This window comes from Harmonia axyridis, chromosome 5 (genome assembly GCF_914767665.1).
Source record: "Harmonia axyridis chromosome 5, icHarAxyr1.1, whole genome shotgun sequence".
In the NCBI taxonomy this organism is placed as follows: domain Eukaryota; kingdom Metazoa; phylum Arthropoda; class Insecta; order Coleoptera; family Coccinellidae; genus Harmonia; species Harmonia axyridis.
The window spans coordinates 6,938,546-6,960,875 of record NC_059505.1 but is presented as its reverse complement, the minus strand read 5'-3'; the positions used below and the strand labels follow the sequence as shown (position 1 = coordinate 6,960,875).

The window sequence follows — 22,330 nt, the reverse complement described above, 5'->3', positions numbered from 1 at the left end:
AGTAGTGATCAGCGTTTGAATGTAAAACCAGTTTTTTACAATAAAGCATCGAATTTCGAAAAGAACGGCGGAAACAAAGTCGTACGCCTATGTACATACTGAGTTTTCATTGGTCAAAGTTGTCTAAGGATTAGCCATACGAAATGTTTGTCTTGATAATTCGAGAAATATGAATTTGATTGAATCAGTACTTAATATTATCTAGTTGAAAACAGGAAATCCCAGGATAAATTTTGTGAACAGCATGATACTGAAAACATATTTCTCTGGAAAGTTCAATATCTCTAAATCTTTTTGCCAAATGTCATTGAATAACATTCTACAAATTAGAAAATAGAAGAAAGGAAACAGAGGAAAACTGAAAAAAAACGGAAAATTACCTGAGTACTAAACGGACTCTTCTGGTTCAGAAAATGTTGTTTTGATGTTATAATACTGTTTTTCGTTTTATACTTTGGTACCAGCACAATTTTCAGCTCCTAAAAATCTTTCTCAGGAAGTAGAATTCGTATAAAGATGTCGATCCAGGGCTGTTATGGAAATTTTCTCAAAAAATGGTACCTCTTTGTTTGTTGAGTATCATTCGTTAGTCATTGTCAAAAAAAACTTCAAAATTGATACACACTCCGGTTACACAGAAACATTCATACACTGTTACGTTCATACATACACAGAAAATCCTCTGCAGACGGTTGAAAATTAGTGCCACACTACTTTCACTATGTGAATTGGGCATAGACCTTACCAATTCCTGGTTAGCGGGATTTTGGATTTCCCGAATAGATCTCTGTTTTGCCAGCCTTTTCTTCTTTTTATGTAACGGTTTCGTTTCTATGATCATCTCTTCCAACTCGAATGAGGGATCACAGTTGAGATGGTCTTTCTGTAAAAGGTTTTCTTCATATTATTATTACATTCTGTTATTCAAAAAACAATAAGAGTGTTTTGTTTCAATGAACAAAAAATAAAAAATGTTAATGAAGCATTCTTGCAGTGAAATTTGTTAGTTTTGAAAAAAGCAACAACCAGAATCTTTACTCTGTAGTGATTTGTGGTTCACTACTCGAACAACATTTGGGCCTGTCTTACGACACGGTATGCTGTATTTTGGATCTGGATTTCAATCTACATCTTTATATTAGGTCAATTGAAAAATTCTCGGTCTGATGCACAGATGGCGGTGCTAGTATTAAATCCAAATGATTTTTAGTTAGTACCAACCTCCAAAAGATATGTGTCAAAATTTTGACAGCATCCCGACCATTAGTCTGTGAGATATTGCGTTGTGAATGTAGCTACTTTTGTTATTTGAAAAAAAGAATTTCGTATGCTGATAAAATATTGCTTTTTGAAGGGAAAAAACACAGCAAAATCTTGGCTTGATGAAAAGTTTCCGTCTGCACCAAAAAAATCAACCATCATTGATTGGTATACTAAGTTTAAACATGGTGAAATGAGCACCGAAGACGGCGAACGCAGTGGACACCCCAAAGAGGCTGTCACCGACGAAAACATCAAAAAATTCACAAAATATTTTGGATGACCGTAAAGTGAAGTTGATCTAGATAGCAGACATAGTGAAGATATTATCTGAACGTGTACATTATATCATTCACGAATATTTGTACATGAGAAAGCTGTGTGCAAAATGGGTGCCGCGCAAGCTCACAATCTATCAAAAGCAACAACGTGCTACAGATTCTAAGCAGTGTTTGAAGCTGTTTAAGTGCAATAAACCTAAAAACCTCCAAATGGCTAAACTATCTAACTGACAGCGATTATTATATAGCATTATTCATTCGTTTGAAGGATGAAATCGTTAAAAAACGGCCCCATTTGAAGAAAAAAAGTTGCTGTTTCATCAAGACAATGCGCCGTGTCACAAATGATTGAAACAATGACAAAATTGCATGAATTGGGCTTCGAATGGCTTCTGCATCCAGCGTATTCGCCAGATCTGGCCCCCAGCGACTTTTTCCTGTTTTCAAACCTCAAATGAATGCTCGCTGGAAAGAAATTTGGCGCCAATGAAGAAGTAATCGCCGAAACTGAGACCTATTTTGAAGCGAAACACAAATCGTACTACAAAAATGGTATCGAAAAGTTGGAAGATCGCTATAATCGCTGTATCGCCCTCGAAGGCAACTATGTTGAATAATAAAATCAAAATTTGCCAGAAAAAAATGTGTTTTACTATGGTAGATCGGGGAATTTTCATTTGGCCTGTTACAGTACTGTTTGTCAGTTTTATTCGGAAAAACTTCACTATGAATGATATAGGTATGCACCAAAACCACACGATAGCAATCGTGAAAGAGGTGTAAACACAGAGGGTCAAAAGGTTAATAGGCAAATAGAGGCTCGGAGCGAAAAGCCGCAGGTTAGGTTAGGTTTAGTGAGTAGGTCTTGTTCTTCAAACACGGAATCCCACACCGTCTAACCCTTAGTAAGGGTTGTTCGTCGATTAGGGTTCTTCCTGTATAACCAAAAAAAAGTTGTATTCGAGGAAGTGGTTATTGGTGTTCAACAACATCTTAATCAATTATAATAAAAAATAAATATTGATAGAAGTAACAGTAACAAAAATGCTAGACGCAATTGTGAAGGATTCAGAGGTTATAGCATTTATCTGTAATAATGAGAAGGATAAGAGACACTTCAACAACTCAATTCCAGCCATGCAATTGACAGTACAGTACAGTTGACATAAAAACTAAAGCCAGCTGACGATGGAAAGCGTGAAACATAAGCCGACTGGGTGCTTAAACAACAACGTTTGGATGAAGTACATTCTTTACTCAGTGGTTATGTAAAAAGGCAGAATTGTCGCATATGAAGCAGTGAAAATACTAATATAACTGCTGAGAGAGCATTACATCACCGAAATATTTTTTAGTACGGTGTGCAATTTGGACTTGTGTGACGATTGACTCGAAATTTTTTGAAAGTGGAGAAAGGTCACTCTAAAGCGTCATTTCTCCTCGCTATAGCCGAATGATCACAGATGTTTCTTAGCTTAAAAGTATTGATTTGGAATTGGAAACGATGTGATTCCAGCAAAATAGTGCAACAAGCCTCACCGCATGACTCCTTATGGCTTTACCGCAAAAAAACATTACCAGAATGCTTCATTTCTCGTTTCGCCGATGTGAATTGTCCACCAAAATCTTGTGATTTATCGTCTTTGGATTATTTTTGTGAGGTTATGCGAAGGACCGTGTTCATGCCGATAATCCTTAGACTTCTAGCTATCTGAAAATCAAAATCCGCCGGAATATTGGAGAGATATTGACCGAAATGTGCCGGCGATTCATCTAAAATTATTCTATTATCTTATTTTCGGAAACACTAAATGAATACCTCCTCATGAAAAATTGATAAAATATACCTTTATTGGTTACTTTTCATGAATAAACGTCATGAACTTCATCTGGCTCGTAGTAACGAATATGTTCCATATAAATTATACCTTTAATGAGTTGAAATCAGCACGTAACAAAACAATTATGCCGCAGAAAGATTTGAATTGGAAATATTTCCATCCGCAGTAAGATTGAGTATGTTATTTTAAGCCGAATTTCCCAGTTCCCTACAAAGGTGGATACCTGAATCGAATTTATGAATTCGAAACTGAAGACGGATTGCTCCACGCAAAAAAAACGATAGCATTCGCTTTACAGCGGTAATAACAGTGATGCTACGTTTGGAACACAACCTCGTCGAGAACGAACGGTGAAATCAGTAACAAAAGGAAAACTAATGAATTGTAGGCGAAATTACAGCTATTCTTTCACAGCACAATGTAGGGCGAATGCTCTCTTGATATTGCTTTGAATATGTTTGTTTTCATTCAATATGAGTCCTATGTACTATGTAGGTACGTATACTTGCTATATCAGAGGGAATATTTGCCATAACTGATGATTGGCAGTAATAATTTATAGGGGATATTCGAATGAGAGGTTTCATTTTGAATAATCCGCTATCTGTCACTTTTGAAGCTGTCAACATTTGACATTTGACAAGCAAAAACTACATCCGAGGGCATAGAAATGGGGAGGGGGTACTGGAGTTAATTACCCCCCCAAGATTTTCAAAATATAAGAATTCAGAAATCTCGGATGGCCGACGAACGAAAATTTCTCCAATAACTGAACCAATAATAATCATTTCACTTTCCTTTGAAATCGACACGTCAGTAAAATATCGGATCCCCTTACGGTTTATGAGTTTATTGTCGCTTTAAAGATGAGTATTTTTGTTGCAAAACGAGATCGTCTTTGTCCGAGGTTTATTATTTTCCTTTATCTATCGGCTTTCTCGGCATCGCCCCTTATTTGCCATCTCTGATTTTTGCATTTGTCATCGGTATACATGAAGGATCCGAATTCTTAACCAATGATACGCTACTGACTTGACGATACAAAAACTACGCGATCGATCCTAAAACGGTGGACCATGCAGATTTATCGATATAGGGAAACGTAAGGGGAAGAGGTACTTGAGACTTAAGACTGAGACTGGAGTACCATACATACAAACGAGGGTGGTATTCGACGTTAGAGAATAGACGAACATAGTTAGGATTCGACGTTACAGATTAAACGGGAAAAATTAAATAATTCGACGTGATAGACGCATATGATTCGACGTGAAATATATTAGACGCAGCTAGTTAAATAATTCGACGTTAGATATAGACGGATCTACTCGAATAATCAGACAATTAGACGATTAAGAATTAGACGAAATGAAATAACTTCGTTAGACGAAAGTTCAGTGGCTGTACATTCAATTGAAGTTGAATTGTACATAGTGTAAATAAACAATAGTTAAGTACCGGCGGCCTTTTTTATAACCCCTAGACAACGATATAAAAAACTGTACATACATTTACCCGTTGTTTCGCTTTTTTGTATCATTCTCGTCACAAAATTTCAATATGTACCTAGTTATCAAAGAACTGAACGAGTAATTCTCATCGAAAAATTGTCTGGGCTGTGTTGAATACTTCATTGTGTTTCATTCAAATAGCAAATTATATGTGAAGACATCAGTTTTGAATCGACTATATCTAAAGGGTGTTCCTAAATTGGAGGTACAAATGAAAATGACAGATTTCTTGGATCATTTCAAGAAAAAGTCCTAAAACATGGATCAGCAAACGCTTTGTTTTTGAAATAGAGGTGGTAAAGTTCAAGTTTTTCTCTCATAGCACATTCCCTTCACAAGATATTTAGCTTGAATTGGTATTGATATTACAATTTGAAGTTTTCATTATGTGATATCCAAATATTGAATGCAAATCTACACGATGAATTTTTTCTGGAAGGGTGCCCGCTTCTGTCCTCCAGAATTATTTTTTTGTGAACCACTGGTAGTTCAAAAAAATTTGAAAAGAAATTCTTGTTCAGTACTACACTTTTTGGTTTGTTGTAGTTTTGTCGTATCTGCAATCGATTTCGAGAAAAAAATTCAAACAGCTCTTCATAGTTATTCTCAGGTATATCCAAATTATCATAAAGATCCAGTTAGGTAGCTGTGATAAATAAATTAATTATGAGTTTTTGTACTTATTTACGAACTCTGTAGCGAAGATTGATAAAGATTCGATAAACTGGTTAAGCATCACAAAGAGTAAGACTACAAAAAGCACCCTGTATCTCGAAAACAAAGCGTTTGCGGGCACATGTTTATGGGCCTTTTTATTTTTAAAATTACTCAAGGAATCTCGAATTTTCTTTCGTAGCTCCAATTGAGGAACACCAAGTATAAGATAAGAATAATCGAATTGGTAATAAAAAAAATATTTCGAGTAATTTGGTTCAAACTTCGTTATCAGACCTGTTTCTTTCACATTATAGATATGAGTAAGCATGTCGTCAAAAAAAATTTTTTCTATTATAACCCCTCCTCTTCCCTTGACTACATCATCACTAAAAATGAAACGAAACACGCTTCAACAACACATTGAAATTGTTAAAATTCACTACAAGGATGGTGAAAATTTTGCAGTCAAAGTTTGCAAAACTAAAGCACTTTTGGAAGCACCTTCTCGGACTTTTTGGGACAAGCTAGCTATATGAAGGACAGAAACGCTCAAGAAAAACTGCTGTAGCCCGTAGTATTGGCTAACACCCAGGTGTGTCGATTCCTCGTGGATCTTGGGAATTAGACATTCAGCAAACCACATTACACCGGAATTTGCATAAAGACTTAGGTCTTAAGGCTGTTCGAGTTCAGTTAACACAATAATTCAAGCTGGTCGATCACCAATTACATCGTACCTTCGCTGATAGGGTTCTGCATGAAAATGATCGGGATTTTTATGAGCCCCATTTCCACCTCTGAAGCTACAGTAGCATTATTGTTGCATTGAGGCTCGAAAAATCAAAGAAAGATTGTTGAAAAGCCTGTACATCCTCAACGTGTCACTGTTTTTGACTGGTGGTGTGATTGGACCTTATTTATTCGTAAATGAAGCTGGTGTAATTGCATACAGTGTTATAAATATCCATTGATTTTTCACATAACCCGAGTGGTATTTCTTAATCTAACACGTAAAATAATTTCTTTTTTTATATTTTTTTTTCTATGAACTGGCCATGAAAATCATGAAAATTTTGTTGAATATCAGCAAAATATTTCATTCAACAAAAAAAAAAAAAACTCTTTTGAACCGTTGGTTGTTCCGTACATAGACTATTTAAACGGATAATAGTTTGTCTATGGATCATAGTTTGTCTATGGATCATAGTTTGTCTATGGTTCCGTACGTCACTTTTTCCCTTTTATGAAATACAATCAGTTATAATATCACAAGAGCATAGACAATATTCGATTATACACCGATTCACGAGACGTAGTTCGCGAAATATCACGAGAGCGCAGCTCGAGTGGAGTTTCGCGAACTACTTAGGAGTGAAGAGGTTCGTATAATCGGAATATATTGTCTATGTTCGAGTGGTATTCGTTACGATTATATAACGAATAATTCCAATAACTATAACCAAAGCACTGTATTTTGATAATTCAATGACATTTCACTGAGCTTGACTTTTATTTTTTGGCGAACGTCTAAGAATGTTACTATGGAAATGATCACAATATGGCAGGAGGCGAAACACCAAAACGATTATACTACGTCGTCAATTGGTCTTTTCACTTATCAATACGTCGTAACTATGTGAAATTTACGGATTCTATTGGTTCATCAAAACATGATTTATATAATCAGTAATATTCCAATTAAAAGTTGAAAGCTAAAACCCTTATTGAGTATTAAATTATTAAATGCTGTCTTCTTACCGGAGGCTGGAATGGTGGTTGATAAAGTCTTTGGAGTAAAGCTTCCACGTCGTACTTTTGCAGGCACTTCACTTGTCTCAATTCAACAGCGTTTGATATTCTCATTCCAGGACTCATACAGAGAAGCTGTAGACAAAACAGATCATTGAAAAATGAGTTTGTATTTTCTTTTGATGAATGGATAGATGACAAAAATTTTTTATTTGCTGTCCATTAGTTATTTCAAACTGCACCTCATAGCAACTTACCAATGAAGTATTTATTTATAATTAACATAATTATTTAAAAAATAAGAGAAACAAAACGAAATTTTATTTGACGGTGTGTAGCAGGTAAGGTGATATTGCAAAGAAATTATTCGCTAGAATATATGATGTAGTTTTTTTGTTGTTTTGAAAAAAACAGACTACTCTTGGCTTGCAAATTAAAAATAGAACTCACGGGGTCTCAAATCTGGGGGACGTGGAGGCCACTGAAACTGCACGTGTAAAGAGATTACTTAGCTGTGAAACATATATTAGATAATATAGCTTGGACGGCAGGCTGTGTGAAAATTCTCTAGTAAATAACCAAAAAAAAGTCACTGTAATGGTGACGCAACTCTCTCAAAGGCCTATAACCCATTATCACGCTATCATGTGACTTTTGGAAGTGGATGGATATTAGGTTGAGCTCTCGAGAGTAGTTAGTGGCTTACTAACTGCAATTTTGGTCATTAACATACCCAGGGAATCGGCCTCATTGCTCAACAAAATCACAGTCGGAGAAATTACTTGATGTATTACATGACAGTAGTGAACACGCCGTTACCATTTCCTTGGCAGACAATTTCTATAGACAACTGTGCTCTTGAATGAGGTCAATAATATGCATGATACCTCACTGTAGCCTCTCAAATTCTAAAACCAAGATAATGAGACACGGGCGTAGCCAGGTTTCATTTTTGGGGGGTTTCAAGATGCAGATTCTACTCGGACGACCGAGGAAGCGATGGAGTTACAACTCAAGACCAGACTTAAAACTTGTTTCTCTTTTGCAGTCAGGCTATTAGCCTTTTACTGCTCCATCTCAATATAATTCACCTCTGGTGAATTATTTTGATTCTGGTCTAGCAGGTGGCAATATGCCACTCAGAAAGTTAGTGTAATCATTACACAGTCTCTGTGCCAGTAAAGTTTTGGCTTTAAGACACACTTCCTAGGGAAGTGCCATCTTCGGTCGTTTGTGTTTTCTAGGAGCTTTTTCATCGTAGTCGCAAGCCTTCCTTATTAGAGGGTTTGCGTGATTTTCCATTTTGATGAAGGTCTTCATGCTCAGATCTTTTAGATGGTCGTCTAGAAATGGTCTTCATGTGTTCGTACGTTGCTGACAAACCATGGTGCATTTAAGGCTCGTCTTAGGATCGTATTCTGCACGTCTCTGCAGATGCGTCTTTGCGGCGTATCCCAAGCCGGACGTGCGTAAGATGTGACCGGCCGAATGGTGGAAGAAGAAGCTTGTTGGAAAGAGACATGTTGCTGCTTTAGCAAAGTAGCAGTTGCAACGCTGCCGTCTTTCCCTTCGTCACAGCTGATGTGACGTGTTGGTTCCAAGTAAGCTTCTTATCAAATATCACTCCCAGATACTTGGCCTCGTTTTTCCATTCGATCCTTCCACCGAACATTACGACGTGTCCGACGGGATCTTTTTTCTTTCGACTGAAAAGAACTGCTTCGCTCTTCTCAGGGTTTACTTCAATTCTCCAACGAGCAAACCAAAATTGGAGTCTGCAGAGGGCTTCTTGTAGGTACTTCATTGCCATTTTGAGACACCAAGAACTGGCAAGAATGGCGGTGTCGTCAGCGTACAGTGCCATGGAGGTTTTCACCGTTTTTGGTATGTCGAATACATATTATTGTATATAATATTGAAGACAGCAGAGATCCTCGCGGAACTCCGGCTGAAGGAGACCTCTCTGAAGACAATACTCCGTCAACTCTGGCTGTAAACTTGCGAGAATGCAGGTAAGAACCTGAAAGTTGGACCATGGAGAGTGGGAAACCTGCCGCAAGCAATTTGTATAGCTTGTCAAGACCAGACTAAGCATGGTGACGAAGCAAAAACAGGCAAATGCATAATTTTAAGTATGAAGAAGAATAAGATTATCTACTGCGGCTGCGTAAAGTTTGGTCGCACGTTAGCACGCCTCTTTCTTTTTTGAAAAATGGTAAAATATTTCCTTCTAAACGCCTCTCTGGCTACGCCCGAGATTGGGTAGAGTCTAGAGGCACTAGCAATGAAAGATGAGCCGTCATCCTTCTCAGTAATTGTAGTTCCTGCTGTTTCTATCTTGCGCTCTCATGACAAAATTGTACGTCAAGCGTTATTTTGGGTTTCTAAAATGCAGTTGAATTTTTCTTTTCAAGTAAAAAGCACCAGATGACATAGATTAGGTACTTGATTTCACACTATATGACATTTCAGAAACTCAAATGGATTTGACATCGCTGATAATTTGAATGTTGTACCTATTAGTTAAATAAAGGTTTGATCAGTCTTTCAGAAACCAGGAGTCAGTCAATCCATCTCTGATAAGGACTGTTATTTGAAATGTTGGAGCCAGCGGTGGTTCAGAATAATTTCATTCAATTTTCAATCGGTATTATCATGTAAGATATTCAGTTCATTCAATAAATATCCAGAAAATGATAACGACAAGACGTTTTCTCTTCAAATTAATTTCTTCACAGAAGTATATCATTAGGAGTGCTCATTAATCTCACAAACCTTCAGAAGCATTTTCACTATTTGCGATTAATTTTTACAATCTGAATAAATAAAAGTTTTACACAACTGAAAGTCAGAATTTAATCTTTATTTTTATGGCTATGCCTGCACACCTGACCTAACAATTCTCCGCTTCTACATCCGGAGTGCCATAAAATGCGAAGATGGTTTACAGCAAAGAGTGAGTATTTTCAGAATTGCCATGAAAATTTTACAACCTATGCTGTTCGGGGCAATGTCATGACATATGAACTAATGAATAATTACTTAAATTTTTGTATTGCATAGTCAAATTAATTCTTTCTTTCGTTTTTCACTTATTATTATTTTGAAACGAGGCAAGCGAAGAGAAATTTAGTTGGTTACTTTATTTACCGCATTTTTTTTCAGCTATCTCATATATGCAACGAGCGTATATTCATAGTTTTGGCGATTGCTGGTACGAATCGAAAGATCGTGATTTTATGATATCAGGAGTTCATGATGTTCATGTTGGAACTCTTCCTTTATTTTATATCAATATCAAATATGTACTTAGAACGGCTTAGAATTATTAGAGGAAACTGACTATAGAGAAAAAAAAAGAAATCCATTATTTTTCTGAAAGATAGCTTTAATTATCTCTATCTCGCGTTGTGAAAGTGCGATCGGGTTTCATCAGATGGCGTCAGAAATGTGAGGTTTCGTACTACAAAAACTTTTTGACAGTTTTGTGATTAGTTGACTCAGTTTAGTTTGAGCGTAGGTCAAAGATGAAGCACTAGAAAAAAAACTATATTTCGAAGTTTTTCTTCGATAAATACGAAAATATAAGTCAAGCGGCTGAAAGTGGAAATAGTTATTATGATCTGACACAGCCAATAATGAGAAATTTTTTTTTCGTCGATTCCATTCCGGTACTTCCGATGTCAACAATGCATTAAACGCATTGAAGGCTTGTCGAAAGTGTCGATAAACATATTAACACTGTTTCGATTACCCAAGAGCTATTGATTGCACAAATAAACGTTTGGAATCATTTGCATCAGGCTGGTTTCAAGAAGAAGCTCGATGTATGGGTACCACACGCAAAAAACCTCTTGGACCGAATTTCCATCTGCGAATCACTGCTGCATCGCAACAAAATCGACCTATTTTTGTAGCGGTTAGTGACTGGTGATGAAAAGTTGACCACTTACGACAACGTCAAGCAAAACCGGCCGTGGTCGAGACCCGGTGATCCGGTGGGAACGGTGACCAAGCTAAGATTAACGGCCAGGAATGTTTTGCTATGTGTTTGGTTGGATTAACAGAGAATTATCTACTATGAGCTGCCCTCCTATCGCACAACTGTGAACTCGGAACTGTATTGTCAAGAATTGGACCGTCTGAATGAAGCGATAATCGCCCAGAAGCGGCCAGCTTTGGTTAAAAGGAGAGGAACAACGACAGGCCACACACATCGATAGTGACTCGCCAGAAGCTCATGGAGCTTGGTGAGGAAGTTCTTATGCATCCGACTTATAATCCGGACCTAACAGCAAGTGATCACCATCTGTACCTGTCCATGGTTAACATTTTTGCTGGTAAGAATTCGCTTCAACGGAGGCTTGTGAAAATCGACTATCCCCATTTTTTGCCAATAGAGACAAGGGCTTCTATAAGAGAGTCATATAGTATATAACATTACTAGCAAGGTAAGAGGGTTTTTACTGGCGAATGGAGGATATAATTAACGAGCCGCAGGCGAGTCAGTTACCTCCTTGAGCCTGTAAAACCCGTTACCGTGCGTGTATTGTTTTATATTTTATTTGTTTCTCATTTGTGAAAAGGTTAGATAAATTCCAAAAAAATCTCAATAATTTGTCTCAAATGTCGTAAGCTATCATAGACATAAGTCTATGTAAGCTATGGAAGCGTTGCCATGAACATGTCTGTTTATTTTTCTTTACATTTGTTTTGGCGAAAACGAGAATGAATGTACCAAAAGAAATTATTCAGGCAGCCAGTAGTGTAGCTTCAAGTTTATTACCTGCAAAATCAGCTTCAAGGTACGAGCGAGAATACGACGACTTCAAAAAGTGGCAAAACAAAAATAGTGTGATTGGGGTAACTGAAGATGTTTTGTTGGTCTACTTGAATCAACTATCAGCTAGATTCAGCCCTAATACTTTATGGGCGAAATGGTCTATGCTGAAAAGCTGCTTGGAAATGAAAAAAAATGCCCCTGTTCGCAGGTTTGTTTTCTTTAAAAAAATTATTGAAAAATATGACGTTTAGTTGTCATTTGCAGATTTCAAAAGGTAATAGCGTTTCTGAAACGAAAAAATGAGCGTCATACGCCAAAAAAGGCCAAGGTATTAAGTAAAGAAGAGGCTGAACAATTTCTTTTACATGCTCCTGATGACCAGTGGTTGCTGGCGAAAATTGTAACAATATTTGGGATTTTTGGATGTTGTCGATGTGACGAAATTCTCTCCTTAAACATGAATGACGTAGAAGATATGGGAAAATACATTATTGTGACATTGCGGCAAACAAAAAATTTAACAACAAGAAGATTCACCATAACCGATGATGGCTGCAGCTTCAAGCCTTGCATGTTATACAGAAAATATGTAAATCTTCGGCCTCCTGGAACAGAAAGCCTAAGATTTTTTTTGACATACCGACATGGAAAGTGCATTTCCCTTAATGCTGGCCAGCACACTATTGGTGGTATCCCAAAGCAAATAGCGAAATATTTAGGTTTAAAAGACCCAGAGTTATACACCGGCCACTCTTTTCGCAGAACTGGAGCCACTATGGTTGCGGATTCGGGTGGAGATATTTCAGCACTGAAGCGTGCAGGAGGGTGGAAGAGCACCGAAATTGCGATGAGTTATGTAGATGATTCGGTCAACAAAAAAATCGAAATGACTAGCAAATTATTTGGTAGTAAGGAGAGTACAAATGTTCTGCAGTCCTCGAGTTCAGCAGTTTCTGAGTCAACAGATGGTTCATCATCTTCGGTATCAACTCTTTCAGCATCAAAAATCTGTGTTACTGGACATAACAATTGTACTATGATTTTCAACATATATGACGATAAAACAAAATTTTCTAATGTAAATAATACTACTAACTTGTAAAAATTTTGCAAGTCAACTGTCAGTTTTACAAGTGACTTGATAAAATAAACTTTCTTGATTAATATTGTGTTTTTGGAAACTGATGTTTACAAATGAGAAACAATAAATGATATTACCTTCGCAATGGTAATAACTTATCGAACAAAACGGGGCATATTTGACCTGAATCGGATCATTCTAACTATAGTAATTAAAGCCTTGTTCTTCATGCAAAAATAATGGATTCATATCGACTGATTCTAGTTTATAACGATAATGATCCCCCATGTACAACAAGTAGATTTTTCGGCATAAAATAAATGTTGGCATTGGTGCGTGTGCATATATCCAAATAATCGGTCATATTCTGGACAAATTAAATTCATTACGCACTATGGGCGCTTAACAAACTTAGTTAGCTTTCGCCAAAGCGATTCGAATTCGGTGCGCGTATTTTTATTGGTTCTGCTCCGATAGCAATACGTTTCAGACATCAAAATAAATTTTCGATTACCCTTCCTATGAGATCCACTATTGATTCACTCCACATCCGTGGATATTCCACTCCATTCTGGAACATAACTCGAACCTCTTGCATTGATGTGGTGGAGTGTATATCGAACGGTCTTAATCCTCTCAGCATTTCGTAAGCTGAAATTCCTGAAACCAAGAATTTTCGTGATTTTTCTTCGATAATTATAATTATAAGAATCTCGTCAATTATTTATTCTGCAATCACCTATAAATAAAAGCACTATTTAACTTCGCCTATATTTATTTTTACTACATAACAAGCTTGTGATTATCATAATGAGGCGACCAAACATAGGAAAAATATTCATGAACTGATAAAGTCATTAAACATAGGCATACAACTTTGCTTCCGCGGCTTTTCTGAAATTTGAGGCTTTACTGTGAAAAACTGGTTCTACATTTATGATTCAAAGTATTTTCTATCCCTGGCCACTACTTCCTCTGAGACATTTCAAGCTTTCAAGTATGCCTTGACCACTTTCGCAACATGGGGTCGAACATTGTCATGCTGCAAAATAACTTTATCATGTCTCTTGTTGTACTGCAGCCGTTTGTTTTTCAAGGCTCGGCTCAAACGCATTAATTGCGTTTGATAACGATCGCCTGTGATTGTTTCAGTAGGTTTTAACAACTCATAATACATTACGCCGAGTTGATCCCGCCAAATACTGAGCATGACCTTGGAACCGTGAAAATTCGGATTATCGTAATGAGCTTATTTTTCGTATCTAGTCACAATGCGATACAGAAATCTCTTCCGTCTTTTTCCGCAGTGCTGCTTTTAACATACTCCATCGTTTTAGTGCTCCATTCATGGTGTGAGTATAATGCTCACGAAAATTTAGGTTACCATTCAAAATCACGCAAAGATCTTTCACCCCAATATAATAATAAGTATAGCCTCGTTCAAGAGTAGAGAAGGCTACACAGAACTCAATCGGTTCTTTCAAATCGGTATAAGATCTGAGCTTCTCGTCACACACAAGCTTAGGAGAGTCGGGATAGAAAACATTGAATATTCGCCGTGTTATTGCCGATATACGGCCACAAATGTTGGAAAAAGTAATCGAAAATTGGACGTCCAGATTGGACTACATCCGAGTAAGCCGTGGCGGTCATATGCCAGAAATCATATCTGAAATGTAATGCCACAAGATTATCTTGCGGATAAATAAAATTCATGTCAATCGAATAATCCATCGTTGTTTTATTGCAATTTAAAGTACTATAGCTCTTAAAAAAAACACCTTCTACTTGCTACAAAAAAACGCCTAGGTGAAACAATGAGTCTATAGAAAGATATACCACATACATAAGTTTTTCAAGCAAACTTTACTGACCTAGAGACCACCAATCTACGGCGTAGGAATATCCTAAACACATCTCCATGGCACACTCGAATATCTCTGGCGCAATGTATGGCTTGGTACCAGACATCGAAGTGGCAAGACGATTGTCATGGAGTATTGTCGCTATGTTGAAGTCAGTTATATGGAAATGACCTAGAATTAGAAGTGAATAAATCTAATGCTATCAGATTATAAAATAGGGTTGAAAAAGTTCATATTTCTTGAAGGACTTGAAGATCTCAATTATAGTATATTCACAATAGTTTGGTGCTCTTTTGAAACCTCAAACTTATACCAACCATTGTAGAATACCTAAAAGTAATTGTTTATCTTCGAATTTGAAAATGCCAAGTGTTATGCCAGAGATTTATACCCTGCGTTTAAAATAAAGCTAAGACCACACCCTGATACAATTACTTGTCAAGGAAGGAGACTAGCTAGGTGCCTATTAACAAAGAAATTGGAGACTTGGTAACACACCACCTAGGTCATGTAAAAGGTGTACGCATTTTATAACTTGAAGTAGTGCCTATAATGTAATATAGCTTATTATTTTATCGGAAACTGCAAAAATTAAATTACGATGTAACAAGAGTTAAGGAAGTTCCAAAATTTCTTGACCGTTTAAAAAGTTGACGATTTTTGACCACCAAATGTTCATTTATGAGAAATGAAAGTTTTACTTTCTTAGATCTCAATTGGTTTTTGCTCTTTGAATCGAGAATCGAGGCGATTCTGAGAGCCTTTTCAAAAACCTCATATGATCGTATATCGTAAACGTGCTAACTTTCGAGATATATGGTAATGAAGTTTCCAGAAAAAAAAACAATTTTTTTATCACTACAACGACGCTATTGCAGATATTTCTATGAAAATTGGTAAATGATTTCACTGCAGCAAGATACCTACATTTTCTGATGTACAGACAATTTTATTATTTTCACCAATGGCGTCTGTATGCAGGGCTGACGCGATCAATTATAGAGCCTAAAGCAAAGAATTTTTTGGTGGCCCTATTGAAAAAGTATCAATAAAAATCCGACCCCCCTCGAAAAAAAAACATCACCTGCCCCGATGATGATTCGCTATTTTTGATTTCTTTAGCGTTTTTGCTAATCGTTTCTTCCTAAAGTTGTTTCCACTGGGTTTCTTTTTCTTTCGGACATTTTCACCTACAATAAATTCCTGGCTTTCTTCGACGCCGGTGAACAATGCACAAGTAATATATCTGATTCTCACATTCACAAGACACTACGTACGATCGATGAAAGATTACCTATCACACCACAAGATACAAAGGGCGGTAAGGCATGCAAAGCTTCGAAAACTAAATGGGATTCAAAAAATATGTTCCGCTAAAAACATTGAGCATTTATCAGTAACTAGTTTCGATTTTGATAGTTAGAATCGTTGGAATTTTCCATATGTAGCATGTGTAAACAACTTCTACGTAATTCGAAATGTTGTTTTTCGTCTTTGTGAAATACATCCCTCATTCAATTAGGGTAATAGGCAATGCTGCTTATATTGGTTGGGTTGCCATGTGTTATTTATTGAACAGGCGGTTCAGTAGAGACGGTTTGGATAAACGCAGCAAAGCAGACCAACCGCATGTTGTTTTTGAAAATCAAGACTATATTTTCTCAGAAATATGAAAGGGCGGCTACAAACTGGGTTGAATTGCCGCCTTTCGAAAAGAGGCGCCTGAAACAGTTGCTTCACTGTTTCACCCCTAACGCCGGCCCTGTCTGTATGGGTGAAACGACATTGTATATCTTCATATTCAAAATCATATTTGAAATTCTCATTCATTTTTTAACGTTATAATTGCCCATGAGACTCTAAAGACTAATTTCTAGGGGTGGTTTGGCTTATTTGGCAACAAAACTCCTACTCGACTCCTTCCCAGGTTTTTACAAATTTAATAGAATTGAAATATACAATGATCGATCCTTTTCACTCTAAACGAATAATGAAATAGAAACCTAATTCAAATCGGTTTTAAATGAGTTACTCTGCTATTAGGATGGAACACCAGATCTTATGATATCAGGAAGCTTTAGTACTCCAATCCCCATTCAACGAAGTTGATGTGATAATGCCAGGTAATACGCAGGTATTCTTTCAGATTCAGGAACTAAAGTGGTTTAACATACGTACTATTCCAAATTATGTATCCCAAGGGAGTACTTCTTGATATTTTTCAATCCCAAGAAAGGTTTCTGTTGTTCCAATTCCACGGGAGGTGCGAGAATCCCGACACAATTCTCGCCGATAAATTAGATTCCAAATCTCAAATTAAATTAATAATGACTGGAATCATAATCTTAGGTACGTATCTTTGCTGAAGTCTCTACAACTATTGAAAATCTCTCAGAAGATTCTCTCTAGATCCGCGCATCCGCGCTCCGACCGATGGTACACGATCAACTGACAAATTACCGCGTCTTCGAAAATTCCAGTAGCATAACATGAACCGAAGCGTGCAAAATCCTTGCAATTTCAGGGACAATTTTCCAAGGATCAATTTCCATGCGATGGTCACTCCATTACAATCATATAAATGTGTCCTTTAAGTCAGTATGTTTAGGTACGATATACGTTTTTATGGAGTTTTTTTGATGGCTCGAAGAATCACCTCCTTAAATATTAGCATATCATCAAGGAAAACCCTTGATATTCATTACTCATAAATGAACCTCATCAGGTTTTCCCTATAATTCTATACGTTCCAGTAATATTTGGTAAACACTGACTCGATGAGAGCGAAATACACCAGAAATACAAAATGATATTGGAAATAATATTATTGTTGAAAATGCGGTAGCATTTAACACCAGAAATTGTATTGTCCGCCAGTTTGGTATAAAACCACCAATCAGATTATTTCGAAATCTATAAACAACAGTTAATTATCGAATTAACTGTTGGAGAGTAATCGTACTCTCCAACTCCTGTTGATCCATAATAATAGACCGAATGAAAAATACTTGTGATGACAACAAATACACTGCGCAAAAAAATTAACGCACATTCTGAAAATCTCAATTTTAATGAAAGTTAACTCTTCATTGACTTTATAACTTATTTTTTATGTTCTCTCGGGAAGGTTTTGAACGAAACAAGACACATTAAATGGAAGAAAAATTCAGGATTTCACCGAATCTTATGTGAAAGAAGAGATATAAACAATTTTCAAAATACTGGAATGCTGATAAGTGATTTAATACTTGGTATTTCCACCCCTTGCGATAATTACAGCTCGGCAACGACGGTACTCAAAATGAGTGATCTTCAAATGTTCTGATCTAATCCTTCCCAGATTTCTCTGAGTTGGATTCCTAAGTCATTGAGAGTAGCTGGATGATTTTCTGAACTTCTCAGCCTTCTATTGAGGTTGTCCCAAACCTGCACAATCGGATTGAGATCTGGACTTCTTGCTGGCCATTCCATTCCAGAGACTTCAACCTCTTCAAGGTACGCCTGAACGATGCGCGCACGATGGGGTCTGGCATTATCGTCCATAAAAATGAAATTTTCACCAATGTATGTGGCAAATGGCACTACATTCTCTTCAGGAATTTTCCTTATATACCTATCAGCATTCATAGCTCCATTATCAACGACCACTAGGTCTGTTCGAGCACTCAAAGATATTCCACCCCATACCATAATCGATCCTCCCCGAAACCAGTGATCACAATGGTAGAGGCAGAATCTAGACTCATCTGTGAAGAGAACTCTTTCCTAATCAGCCTCTTCCCAATGGATATGCTCTCTCGCAAAATCCAAACGCGCCCTTCGATGGGCTGGGGTAAGAGCTGGGCCTCTTGCCGCGACACGAGGCCTTAAATCATATTCTCTGAGGCGATTTCTTATTGTCTGAGTGCTAATTTGCACCCCATGAGTTTGCTCAAGCTGAATTTGAAGGAGGCGAGCTGTTGCAAACCGTTGTCTGAACGAAGAAACTCTCAAGTAACGTTCTTGAATGGCAGTTGTTACCCGTAGTCTACCCTGTCCTGGTCTTCGGACATTCATACCTGTCTCCCTGAATCGCTGCAACATTCTGGACACACTTGTATGGGAAACTCCAAACCTTTCTGCAATTCTTGTGTATGTCCACCCTTATTCTTCGCAAAACTACCGCTTGAGCACTTTCCTCTTGGGTCAAATTGCGTGTTTCGCGTTGCATTGCGATCGAGTGTAGAAAATTAAACGAAAGAAAAACTATTGATCACTAGAATTGATCGAGAACAACTGATTTCAGAATGAAGCCAATACATTCAAAATCTGATAATCTCATCTTTTTTTATTCCTGCGGGGAAAAAACATCTGTATTGAAGAAAAACGTTTAAAGTGGATAACATATGCATGCATAATTCTGATAAAAATAATTATCATTGAGAACACCTTCAGTTGTAGAATAAATTTGATATTTCCATAATGTGCGTTAATTTTTTGAGCAGTGTATTTCGATATCCATTCAATTTCATATTCAATTATGTTGACTTAATCCATCGAGTGAATAATCGTGCCGTCAAAATGCATGCTAACGCTATTACGTTTAGGGTTTCAAACTTCTATTGTTGTGTACTGCATTGTTACGTTGAATTATCGTTTAGTATTGTTGACTTTTATTGTTGTTTACTAGTTTACTTGATGAGTGCTATCCGATAAGGACATTAGTTAATCAGGCTAGGGGTTGAGTAAATATGACCGTTCGAAATTTTGTTTTTTCGTTAGTCCAGAATTGTATATTCGATCATTTCGATCGAATGAAAATTTGCATTTAACTTCGCGCGGAAGTTCATGTAACTTACGTCACCATAAACACAGAAAATTCAAGAAGAATTTTGTCCAATACATTTTTGGGTAGATTATTATAAAATTTAATACACATATGCTTGGTATTTTTTTTCAGTTAATGTCATTTTATGTATCGGAAATCTCATGGATCGAATTTCTATCAGGGAATCGATGCTGAATCGCAATAAGAGGACCCATTTTTGTAGCGGTTGGTGACTGGTGATGAAAAGTGGACTACCTACGACAACGTCAAGCGAAAACGGACAATGCCAGAAGCTCCGGGAGCTTGGTTGAAGTGATTACCATATGTTACTGTCGATGGCGAACAATTCTGCTGGTGAAAAATTCGCTTCAACAGAGGCTCGTGAAAATCGACTGTCTCAATTTTTAGCAAATAGGAACGGAGGCTTCTATCAGAGAGGCATAATGATATCTTCAAAATGGCTAACAAGCAATCGAACAATTTATGTTATGATAATTTGTTGTTTTTCTTGCAAAAATAATAGATTTATTTTCACTGCACCTTAATATGTATGTATAAGAGATTGTTCATTTTCAGGTAATAGATTTGAACTCGATAATTAAATTTCCGAACTATTCGCATTCGGACCACTATCTTGAGTTCAGAGTGATTGAGTATCTCCAAAAATACCCACCACATTTGTAGACGAGACGTCAAGAGAAGAACATACCTGCCTACTACTGAAACGCTCGTAATTTTTTTACTCTCTAGAATAATCTGACCTTGAAAGTTTTCAGAATTATATTCTTGATATACATATCTCATTATAAAGTAAATTTCCATCAAACAGCAAACATTATATATCCCTGGAAGAAACCCCTTTTCACAAACAGTAGATGGGATTTAAAATTTAGTTTTCTTAAAGTACTTCTATCAATCCAGAAAGTTAGATCAAATGATCCATAGCAAGCAGATTAAGCTTATTAACTATCAAAGGTAGCCATACTCGAATAGTCATACTTCATCAATTCAATTCAGTCAATTTCCCGTCAATTAACAGATCCTTAAAACTTCAAATCCCTTCATTCTACCGAGAAAATTGAACAAATCTAAGTTATTTCAGACCCTCTCGAGTTCATCCCGAAAAGATTACGAAGTTCATCTCAAGCAATCTTGGGATTGACTTCGGACATCGAGTTCTTTCCACTATTTTAATAAATGTACCTAATTTAATGTTCAATCCGATCAAATCTAATCGTGATTCTGAAATGTTTTTCGATATAGGGCAATATTCATGTTGATTTCCACTTACCCAAACCGTCGAGTAATATATTGTCGGGTTTGATGTCTCTGAAAAAAAAATGTTCATATTAAAATCAGGAAAAAATTTCATCGCTACCATTCAAAATGTCGAAAACGTGATTAATTGCATAGTCACCTATATCCATAGAGGATGGAGTATTGGAGAAATACCTTTGAAATCGTATTGCATGTATCGTCCAAATATAGGTACAGAGTTCCCGATATCGAATTGTTGAATTTGAGTAGGTAATGGAGTTCAAATTTATTATGAGAATGGTATTTCGGAAAATCACTGACAAGTTCAATGTACAGGGTTAGAACTATTTGAACTATTTAAGGTATATAGTTTACTTAAGTAACCCTCACTTTTGTAAACGTAGACTCAACTGAAATAATAAAGGGTGTTTTTTTTAGAGCTATAGAACTTTAAATTGCAATAAAACAACGATGGATTATTCGATTGACATGAATTTTATTTATCCGCAAGATAATCTTGTGGCATTGAATTTTGAATATGATTTCTGGCATATGACCACCACGGCTGGATCGGATGTAGTCCAATCTGGACGTCCATTTTTCGATGACTTTTTCCAACATTTGTGGCCGTATATCGGCAATAACACGGCGAATGTTGTCTTCCTTGTCTTCCTTGTGGCCTATCCGCATAGATCAATGACTTTACATAGCCCCACAGAAAGTAGTCTAGCGGTGTTAAATCACAAGATCTTGGAGGCCAATTCACAGGTCCAAAACGTGAAAATAGGCGGTCACCAAACGTGTCTTTCCATAAATCGATTGTGGCACGAGCTGTGTGACATGTTGCGCCGTCTTGTTGGAACCTCAGCTCCTGGACATCATGGTTGTTCAATTCAGGAATGAAAAAGTTAGTAATCATGGCTCTATACCGATCACCATTGACTGTAACGTTCTGGCCATCATCGTTTTTGAAGAAGTACGGATCAATGATTCCACCAGCCCATAAAGCGCACCAAACAGTCAGTTTTTCTAGATGTAACGGTGTTTCGATATACACTTGAGGATTCGCTTTACTCGAAATGCGGCAATTTTGTTTGTTGACGTAGCCATTCAACCAGAAGTGCGCTTCATCGCTAATGGACGTAGTGCGCGATACGTATTTATACAATTGCATTACTTGCAAGCGTTGTTCAGACGCGAGTCTATTCATGATGAATTGCCAAACCAAACTGAGAATA

The 22,330-nt window shown here is 36.9% G+C and overlaps 1 protein-coding gene across 2 annotated transcripts in view; it reads right to left on the bottom strand.

Annotated features, from left to right (window-relative positions):
• The window catches only part of LOC123680400 (serine/threonine-protein kinase 32A), a 160,377-nt gene that overhangs the window by 2,211 nt on the left and 135,836 nt on the right, over positions 1 to 22,330 (bottom strand). Inside the window, exons 6-10 of one of the 2 annotated variants that reach the window (XM_045618283.1) lie at positions 21,127 to 21,164; positions 15,038 to 15,199; positions 13,678 to 13,823; positions 7,309 to 7,434; positions 671 to 883 (exon numbers count right to left, since the gene is read on the bottom strand). In XM_045618283.1, the coding sequence (XP_045474239.1) occupies positions 671 to 883; positions 7,309 to 7,434; positions 13,678 to 13,823; positions 15,038 to 15,199; positions 21,127 to 21,164 (685 nt within the window). The remainder of the gene's footprint in view (positions 1 to 670; positions 884 to 7,308; positions 7,435 to 13,677; positions 13,824 to 15,037; positions 15,200 to 21,126; positions 21,165 to 22,330) is intronic. The other variant, XM_045618285.1, reaches the window with a different exon arrangement.